This window comes from Lygodium microphyllum, chromosome 4 (assembly GCF_053477565.2).
Source record: "Lygodium microphyllum isolate KBCC chromosome 4, Lygodium_microphyllum_v1.1.10, whole genome shotgun sequence".
In the NCBI taxonomy this organism is placed as follows: domain Eukaryota; kingdom Viridiplantae; phylum Streptophyta; class Polypodiopsida; order Schizaeales; family Lygodiaceae; genus Lygodium; species Lygodium microphyllum.
Genome location: NC_141138.1, coordinates 82233197 through 82243230, shown reverse-complemented (window position 1 = coordinate 82243230; position 10034 = coordinate 82233197). Strand labels below are relative to the sequence as shown.

General features: G+C 42.6%; 1 protein-coding gene across 3 annotated transcripts; it reads left to right on the top strand.

Annotated features, from left to right (window-relative positions):
- The first annotated feature begins 271 nt into the window (after window positions 1–271).
- LOC148037235 (uncharacterized) lies at window positions 272–8439 on the top strand. 3 transcript variants are annotated; one of them, XM_087676168.1, is made up of 6 exons: window positions 272–1264; window positions 1553–3812; window positions 4634–4850; window positions 5587–6240; window positions 6856–7573; window positions 7826–8439. In XM_087676168.1, exons 2-6 carry the CDS (start codon window positions 1566–1568, stop codon window positions 8232–8234), a joined length of 4245 nt encoding a protein of 1414 aa, XP_087532294.1. In that variant the 5' UTR covers window positions 272–1264; window positions 1553–1565; the 3' UTR covers window positions 8235–8439. The 3 variants fall into 3 exon arrangements, with proteins under 3 accessions (XP_087532294.1, XP_087532293.1, XP_087532292.1); XM_087676167.1 differs by lacking the exon at window positions 272–1264 and having other exon boundaries at window positions 1326–3812; window positions 5593–6240; XM_087676166.1 differs by lacking the exon at window positions 272–1264 and having other exon boundaries at window positions 1328–3812.
- The last annotated feature ends 1595 nt before the right edge of the window (window positions 8440–10034 follow it).

Below are 10034 nucleotides of genomic sequence, written 5' to 3'. Positions count from 1 at the left end.
TCCTGACTCACAAGGTGACTAGCCTACAGGATTCAGAAGCAAAAAGGGCAATTTATTACTATAGGTTTAGCGACGGCCTTTACTAGGAAGTCAGAGCCTGGACCCAAGAGCATACCCATAATAAAAATGGATATCAAACGAATCTGCTACCGTCTTACCGCTGTTTTCATGGGATTAAAATAATAATGGGTTTTATAGGAAAAGTTAAAACGAAGAAATTGTCAGGTAATTAAATGGTTGTGCGTCTACGGAGGCTCGCGTGGGCAGGAGGCGGCAGCTGGATGGCAGCATCTCGTTCCTTCTCTGAGAGAGAGAGTCTAGAGTCTAGAGAGAGAGAGTGTGTGTGTGTGTGGGGTAAGTTAACATGGTAGGCTGTAGCATTTCCTCTGTGAGAGAGGGAGCCTGGGAGGGGGGCAGAGAGAATCTCAGCTCATCTCATGACTCGTGAGAAACTTAGAAAGATCCTGAGAGAGAGGGGGACCAGACGAGAGAGAGAGAGAGAGAGAGAGAGAGGAGCATCTCAGATTCTCAGCTTTGCCTGTCATGTGAGAGAGAGAGAGAGAGAGAGAGAGAGAGAGAAGGCATCAGTGCTGCCTAGCTGCAACCCCTTGCCTCCCATCACCCATGTGCCCAATTCCCACACCTCTCCTGTCATATGATATATCCTATCTTATCATATCAACCCACCATATCTTATCAGAGGCTCTCAGCTTCTCTTCTCTCTCTCTCTCTCTCCCCCCGTCACCGCCACCAGCTCCCATAAGACTCCACCAACCTCACATATTCGACCTTATAGGCCGGCCGTCCCTCTCTCTCAGTAGCCTTGGCCATGGGAGGTTCCATCACCGCAACAGTGTACCATCTCAACTCATCAGAAGCTGAGTCCCCCTTTACACATGGGCTTGTCTGGCTACAGAGAGTAGTCCTTCACATCAGGCTAAATCTCGGGGACCCTTTTCATATAACTTCTTGTGCATGCACGGTCCTTCCTGACAGTGGGGCTTGATAGTACCGTTAAGCTCTCGTGAAGAAGAATCTGTCTTACACAGATACACAGACAGAGACAATGATTTGGCCTCTCTAATTGGCTGCTTTGATCAGTCTAGGCCACTCCCTCACATATCGTGGCCTCATATTGTACCTGGACTGCAATTCCAATCCCTCTTAACGTGGTCTGTTCCTTCCTTGCCCTCCCTTTTATCCCCATACCATGTCATAGCCTCACCCCCAATTCAATACCTTGCAGTCCCCTCTTTTGAGCCGGGTGGGTTCACTGCCCTTAACTCTCCTCCCTTTCTCTTTCGCTGCATTTACTGCATTTTTTTGCACTCACGTCTTGTCTTCATGAAAAGCAAAGAATCATCCACCATTCTAATTTCTTCTGTGTTTTCAATTCGTCTTCTAAAAGAGACTGCTTGTGTGTAATGCTATAATTCGTCTGCTAAAAGAGAAAGCTTTGGCATGCATTCTTTTTCCAAAGGTAATTGGAGTGGGTGAGCTGCAGTTGTGATTGTTTGGCATTTTGATCGGTGTTAGTGATGTGCTCTTGCAGAGAATCGTCCATCATGATGGAAGTTGGGCAGCCTGGTGAGCTACCTTTGATGAGACAGCTCAGTGCCCTTAAGAAATCCAGAGGCTTAAGAGACCCAGCGACAGCCACAACGCCATCACACAAATCACCTGCACTTCTTGAGGATGTTCCAGCCACAGAATTGGCTGATCCTGATGGAGAAGATAGCATAGATGAACAGGCTGGCAATGGCACCGGCCTGAGGTCAAAAGAAAAGCCAGGGGCTGGCACTAGCACTTGGAAGGTGGATGGAGGTTCACAGGGTGGGGTGCAAGCGCAGGCAGGAAGAAAAGGTTCACTGAAATCCCCGCAGCTGGATGATATCAATCCGAGAATGAGCTGGGACTTGGGAAAGGAAAGCTCTGGTGGGCTAGATGCAGCTCCATTGGAGCTTCAGCACCGCCAGAGTCTAAAGAGTCACCTTGAGAAGCTTGGAATTTTTGGTGACTCCAGAGGTTTGGGGCAGCATTCCACTGGTGGAGGGAAGTCCTTACTTCACAATTGGAAGGCTGCAGACTATGCAGATGACACTGAGGAGCAAGAGGACTCCTCTCTAGCAGATGGTTTGGAACATGAAGCCTATCATGATCTACAGAATTGGCCTAGCTCCAGGCACCAGAGTTTGCCAAGTGAGAGTCATCCTGGATATTTTCCCCGCTCAGATGAGAGAGGATGGTACAAATCTTCACACAGGACATCGAGATTGGCAAAAGGAAGTGACAGATCACTTGGACAAGATGGTCAAATTCTCTCTCCATTGGTTCTAAACTCCCATGATGACATGCACAGGTTTAGCCAACCTCAGCAGCTCTTCACTCTAGAAGATCCATATGATGACGACGAGCAGTATTACCTTGAGGATGAATTTGAAAGTGGAATGGCCGAAATTCAGTTCTTCAAGCCACAAGGCTCAAGATCACGCTCTCCTTTCATGCTGGCAGAAGCTCGAAGATTGAGCAAGAAACAAGGCAATAACACAAGTGGTAGGTACTCTCCAAGGTTCACCCCTCTCTCTGATAACACAGGCAGGAGGACCCCAAGCTTGAAACCGATGCCTTGGGAAGCTGAGTTTTTGGAGTATGAGGTAGATGGATTGGAGGTGCCCAAGGAAGGTGGACGGTCCCATCACAGACTGAAAAGTCAGAAGCAAGCCAGAAATCAACAGGCCGCAGTGCAGGACAGAGCTTTCTATTCTGATAATGCAAAAACTTCAAGGAGAAAAGGAGCAGGTGCAGCCGACCGGCCTTCTAGGTTGCAGCAAAAGCTGAACTCATCGTCTTATGCACCTACTCGTAACCAAGAAGCTGAGCCTCTTCCTTTGCTGACAGAGCTAGAGGATTACAATGGTAGTGATGAGTATGCAAGAACCTCGGTAGATGGGGATTGTAGTAGGTTATCAAAGAGTGAACTAGGCGGGCAAGGTACCCATGGTTCCCATGTACAGGCTGGGAGACTGGTGAATGTGGCTGAAAATGACAAGCTTCAGCTGGCTGTGCCAGAATGTAAGGAACTTGCGCTCTGTGATTATAGACCTCGAAATCTGAGTCAGAAGTACAGGCCCAAAGCCTTTGAGGAGGTTGTAGGTCAGAACATTGTGACTCAAGCGCTCTCCAATGCCATACTGAAGGGGAAAATAGCTCCTGTTTACCTTTTTCAGGGATGTCGGGGCACTGGTAAAACATCAGCTGCAAGGATATTTGCAGCTGCATTGATCTGTGTTTCCTCAGAAGAGTGCCGACCTTGTGGGGCATGTAGGGAATGCATCAGTGTTGCCACAGGGAAATGCTCGGAGGTTAAAGAAGTGGATGCTGCAAGCAATAACGGAATAGAAAAAGTAAAGGCCCTACTTGATGACACCATTTGTGCACCATCACTGTCACGATACAAAGTTTTCATTATAGATGAGTGCCATGTACTGACTTCAGAAACATGGAATGCACTCCTTAAGATCCTTGAAGAACCTCCAATCAATGTTGTCTTTATTCTTATCACAACTGATCCAGATCAGCTGCCTCGGACAGCAGTATCAAGATGTCAAAAGTTCCCATTTCCTAAAATTAAGGACTCTGAAATTGTGAAGAGGTTGGAGAAGTTGGCTAGTATGGAGAATCTAGATATAGGTATCGAGACGCTTCAATTGATTGCATCAAGGTCAGATGGCTCTCTTCGTGATGCCGAAACAACTCTGGACCAAGTGAGCTTGCTGGGGCAGGAGATTAATCCTTCTACAGTATATGAACTGGTAGGGTGAACTGCTGGTGTCCTTTGGAACATTCCAAGCTGGATTAGATAGGTCATGTTTCAGTGTAGAGAAGAGGTGTTCAAGGGTGTGGTTTCTTTGGCAGATTAGGTGCTGGATTTGGCTAGGTTCTATTTCAGTTCAAACGAAAGTGGTTTAGGGTGTCCTTTATACTGAAGGAAGTTATTTGGCTGAAGTCACACCTTTTAAGGCCTGTATTAACACACAGTGCACACTGTTCTTTACACTTGGGAGTGAATACCTGGCAGGCCTTGGTTATCATGGTGATATTCACATTGTTAGGCACGTTGTTACCATGGTTTTTAATTGAAATCTTTCATCTAAAATCTACATGCCTTTAATTTTTTATAAGTCTGTAACGTTGGACTTCAAAGCCCTTGCTTTCAAAATCTTTCAATCTGAAATCTGCATGCCTCAATTTAGTATACTGTGACTTTGACTTCATAACCCCTTGTTGAGTTGAGTAAATTATGCTGTGGAAAGTTCCATCTGACAATGTGTAGTCAAAATGGAACTTCTCCATGATGGAAGAGAAATGCGCAAGTTTGGATGCATGCCCCAAATCTGTAGCAGAGTAGTACTGCAGTAGTACTTGATATGTAGTGGCATGTGGTAGTATCATACCTGTAATATGTACTGGCATATGGTAGTACTTGATATGTAGTGGCATATGAAAGTATCATACCTGTAATATTTCTCCTTGATGCATGCTTGATGGATATATGGCAAAATATGGCTCCTATACTTTTCTATCAGCCACTTTACTAGCTTTTTTTTGGACATTGAATTGGTGGTGTATGCAGGTTGGTACTGCCTCTGATGAAAGAATGTTAAGCTTACTGGATTCTGCTCTTCTAGCTGACACAATTAACACAGTGCGAAGGGCCAGAGAGTTGGTAGACTCAGGAGTAGAGCCACTGTCCCTAATGTCCAGGTTGGCTACCTTGATTACTGATATTCTTGCCGGCACCTACAAGTTCACTGAAAAGCAGAGGAAAGGTTTCTTCAGGAGGCAAACACGTAAGTGCATTTTCATGCCAGCACTCTCCCAAATCCTTGAAAAGTGGGCTCAATTTCTTTTTTTTATAACAAAATCACATTTCAGAATTTGTAGAAGAATTCCATAGTGTCATTATCCAATCTAGATTTATTTTTCAATTTTTGCTAAATTAGATGCCATAGTTGTATCGTTTGTGACATTTTAGTATGTCAAACTTAACATCATCCTCTTCATTCTTTGAGTTTGGTGCTAGTATCGATCAGAGAAATGTTTCAAAATCTCAGACCGATAGGTAGAAGTTAGACTTGCTTGGCACTATCTAGCAGCACCCTAGTCTTTGCAACCTGTATTTGATGTTGCCAATGTTCAGATTGTGTCCTGCAGGATGGAGCCTTTTGATTGTTTTGTAGTCTAGTGTACCGTGTGAAGCTTTGTTTGTGACCATGCCCTGATTTATGATGACCCGCTTATGTTTTATAGGAGAGTTCTGAGGTGCTGGACGAGTGTCCTGTTTTCTTTATGGTTGGGATGGTCTGTTGGATGACTCTGTTGGGCTGCTACACAAGCACAGGCCTTCAATTTCACTCTTGCTGTGTACTGTGACATCAAAACCGATGTTTGAGGCTCTTTGATCAGTCCTGTTTTTGGGTGTTGATTCCTAGTTTATTAGTGACACTTTACCTAGGCTCACATGTTACCAAGCTGTGATTTTGTTGATTGTGTTTGTAACGTGTATTTGACCTGTGTTCAATTCAGTTTCAGAAGAGAAGCTGGAAAGATTGCGTATGGCAATGAAGACCCTGTCTGAGGCAGAGAAACAACTTCGGGTTTCCAATGATAGGACAACCTGGCTAACTGCTGCATTGCTACAACTTGGTCCTGATCGGTCATTTTTGTTTCCTGCATCCTGCACTGGGACCAGTGTTACGCAGAGTCCTGTTGCCCTTGATGATGGAGATCATGAGGGTGTTGATTTTGAAAGGAATTCATCTGGAAGACAGACTTGGGATGATGAGGGAAACTTTTCACAAAATATGAGCTCAGCTTATGGACATTCAAAATCTGAAAATTTTGGAAATGGAGCCCACAATCGGAACCTACCACCAAACCAAGGCCACCAGTGGAACATGAGTAAGGGAGATGTGCCATCGGCAAAGATGCATGGAAATACTGTTTTGGACAGGCCATTTCTGCAGAGTGGTGCTACGAATGGCTCAGTGCAAGTTGCTGGGAATCCCCATCTTCACGAAGATACATCAGCTCGTTCACGGAACATACCAAATGAGCAGATTTTGAGTCCTACAAAACTGGATGATATTTGGTGTAGAGTAGTAGAGAGATGTCAATCTCTTCCTTTGAGACAGTTGTTGAATGCACATGGCAAACTTGTGTCAATTTCAATGTCCGAAGGTATTTTCTACCTATCAAAACTGAATATAATGCAAGCTTAGGAGTCTCACATTCGCAAGGTTATCTTTAAAACTCGACAGCATGAAATAACTTTTAGGACTCACAAATAACAGCATGATGAGTAGCTGAGTCTTCTGCAAACTTCAGCTTGTTATTGCTGTTTGATGCTAAAGTATATTTTTTTGAGTGCATTGCATCCCATATAGTAGGTGTAGATATGGTTTTGATGATAAGTTTGAATCAAAATACAGTTTGAAAGTCTGTCATTGAACTCATCAGCTATCAGAAGCAACGTAGAAGAGGGATTCCTCACGTTATAAGCTTTCTATCCTTTTATCTTATATCATGATGGGCATCCTAGAGATGCTTTTATAAGAAGCCTCCAAGCACTGGAAATTACTTGCATTAAAAAGGATTGTCAATGTCACAAACAGAATCACCATATTTCATTATTTCTGAAGAAAGCTAGCTTGGTAATCAACTAAGTTAGAGTTGCTGTAGAAGCTTTTGATTTCTGCAAGTCTTTGGTCCGGTACTTGGATATGTTCATGCAGTTTGCTACTTCATAAATGTGTAACTTATGCATTACAATAACTGGTTAGCTATTATATGCAGTTGATGCTTTTGTGCACCTGGAGGTAAGCCATCCAGAAAATAAGTCCAAGTGTGAAAGAGCACAAAAGAATATTGCCGGCATGTTTGAATCAGTGCTTGGTTTCCCAGTGGAAGTAAGAATAAGCCTTGCTTCCCTCCCAGCTGAAGAACAAGGAGGTGCTAAGCCCTGGGCTTCATCTGAGCAGTCCAGGCAATCGGAAGGGTCTCTCAACTTGGGCGGTCCTATGCCAACTGGAGATCGTGGAGCTACCAATGTGTACTCTCTAAATTCGTGGAAACATCAAGGAAGTGGGATGAATAGATCAGGTTCTCATCAAATGCATGTTACCGACTGTTTCCCTGCAATTCCGCAAGCCTCGTTTGGTTCTGCTCCAAATGATCATCAACATTTTGAATCAGAAGGTTCCAACTGGAACACTATGCCTGGTGCAGATGGTGGAATCCGACGTGGACACCAAGCACTGGACCAACCACTGAAGCCAAAGGTCCTCCATGAAGGCAGAAGATTCTCCCCCTTGGCACGAGATGACACGACTCTTGGTGGACCTATAAGAGTCCAGTATCCAGGTGCATTCCAGGATGTGTCTGCAAATATGCATGGGTACGTGCACAACCTAGAGTGTGATGACATATATAGTGAAGGAGAGAGAGAACTGGATGGCATGGAGACCTTGTCACCTGGATGCCATGACGTCATCAATCTATGTGATGAAAGAGGGTATGCTCAATCTTTTCAAAATTTAGAGTAGATTCTTTTCAAAGCTTAAGAAAGAGATTCTTTTTTGTGTATCTAGGTACTGTTACATTTTCTCAAGGTTTCGGTAAGTTCCTAAAGAACTGCCTAGAGCGAGTGATCCTCCTAGGGCAAGTTAGAGGATCACTAACCTTGGATGATAAACTGACTAGCTGGGCATTTGGTTTTGACAATCCAGGATGGGTTATTCACATGTCTTTTCTGGGTTTTGTTCAGGCTAAGGAATGATGATGTTGATAGAGGTCTGAATGATGGAAGGAGGAGTTGTGACACTGATCTGCAAAAGAGAAAAGGTAGCAGTCTGAAAATGGTGCGACGCTTAACAATGAGAAGCCGCATCAGGTCTCTTCCCAGCAGTGACCCCAATTCACCTGATAACAAAGGAAGCTCTCTAAGAGTTCCTCGTTTTGCTACAAGAAGTCACATACATCAACAGAACCACAGGGAGGGGCAAATGGCAGGTGATTCAGCAGAAGTGCTGGAGCAAGCTAGAGAATGTATGGATGCAAATGACACTGCTGCATTAACCCAAAAGAAAAGCAAATTAAAGGGTGCAGCAGGAAGTTTTGCAAGGTTCCTCCAGGGAAAGCTGACAAAGCAACCATCGGATTCAACAAATCGGTGAAGGCAAAGCAAAGCAAATAACATTTGTATTAGTAGTATGTTGGTACTGATGCAGCCAAGCTCCACCCGGGGTTGGTTGCAGTGTTCCTTATACCTAGTATACCCTCTGCAGAGTTCCTCTTTGACACATGTACTATTGTAAGTTTGCCTAGGAGCTGTATTTGTAACTTCATCATACATTTCAGTGTAACTGTTTCTCTCTTTGCTTTACACTGTAACTATCACTTTTTTGTGGTAAATAATACAAGACATTGGGTATCTAAGATTACTGAATTTGCAACTCCGTGACGAAGCCATTGATCTTGCAAGCCTTGTGAATCTGTCCTCATCCCAAACCAGTAAATCTGGGGAGGAAGGGTGTGCTAACTTTCTGCAATCATGCATCTCCTGCGGTACTTGAAATGAATTTGGGTTCATCTGGAGTTGTGAGTGTGAATCCAAGTGAAAGGTCTTCAAAATTTGCAAATGGGTCAAATAAATATTGGCACATATTGTTTGTTTGGAGTGTACAATAACTCAATTTTATTCCAAAATGAGAAGTTTTCTTCAACATTGCCAATGTAATCTTCACTCCTAAAGGTTGAGGAGGTCCCCTTCAAGTTGTTGTTTCCCTTCTATCCTTATATATTGTGAGAGGAAATTAATAGAAAAGTCATCAGATTTATGCACCCTAACTCATTACTGCGATCGGTAATTAGACCTCTTGGAGATCATGCAAATATGTTATGAAATCTTGTAACATGGACTGGATGTATAATAGGTAAGTCTCGAGCTCTTGGCAGCTGCAAAGGAAGCGTCAAATCTGTTACATGTCTCTTGGGACGACTTTGGAAGGGCAAAACCATGAAGGGAGTTTAATAGTATTGGAAGGAAATGGTGCTTAGTTACTCTGTTATCAGAAGCTGTTATGTGCCTTTTGCTTTAATGTAATCTCTGATGGAGAAGGTGACACCTTGTACCCAAAGCATCCACGGTTCATGTAGGTGCATCTTGGCCTTAAGCACTCCGAAGGGAGATGGTCCTTGCCACTATATATGCAATCCACTTTGGGAAATAAGGTTGCGACAGCTTCAAATCCTTAACTGTCTTTAAAGGCTTGTGTTGTTGCTTCTTAATATCAACCATGAGGTCTTGTGTCTCACTCATCTCATGACTTAGTTTAGGATCTTGCTAGGTACGCATGGCTTTGTTATCTCTACTTCTTTTTGGATAAAGATCATAAAACCGAATAGCCTTATCTAATAATTTTTTTAGTACGTTTGAAAGTACATTACGCTTTCATTTTCGCCATACGTTCAAAAGATCGTTTTCTTTAATTTTTGTTTCACTACTATTTAACTATTCACCAACATAAGTCTATATACTAATATTGTAACTATTAATTACATACTAACTATTACAAATATTATTGACATTACAAAAGTGTATCTAATTTACTAATTACTTTAGAACTATTAAAATTACTAACAAAAACTAAATAAATAATCATGTTGACTAATTATAATAAACTAATCATGTTGACTAATTACAGTAAACTAATCTTGACAAAATTAACTATTCTAAGGATTGATGAAGACTAACTAATAACGTTAATTAATTATAATAAACTAAAAAGACGAAATAGAAAATTGTTTAAACTAATCCTAAAAAGAACGAATGAAGAAGATTTGAATCTAACTTTAATAAACTAAAAAGACGAGGGATAAAATTGTTTAAACTAATCCTAAAAAGAATCAATGATGATGAATCTAACCTTTTGTCTTACAAACTTGATAATTGAGGAAGTGATGTACACTTCTCC

Bases quoted from the DNA above. Each gene is read 5' to 3' on its own strand.
- LOC148037235 (XM_087676166.1), top strand. From the start codon at position 1,539: ATGTGCTCTTGCAGAGAATCGTCCATCATGATGGAAGTTGGGCAGCCT. The intron at 4,851-5,586 runs GTAAGTGCATTT...TGTTCAATTCAG, and splicing joins TTTCTTCAGGAGGCAAACAC to TTTCAGAAGAGAAGCTGGAA. The intron at 7,574-7,825 runs GTATGCTCAATC...GGTTTTGTTCAG, and splicing joins AATCTATGTGATGAAAGAGG to GCTAAGGAATGATGATGTTG.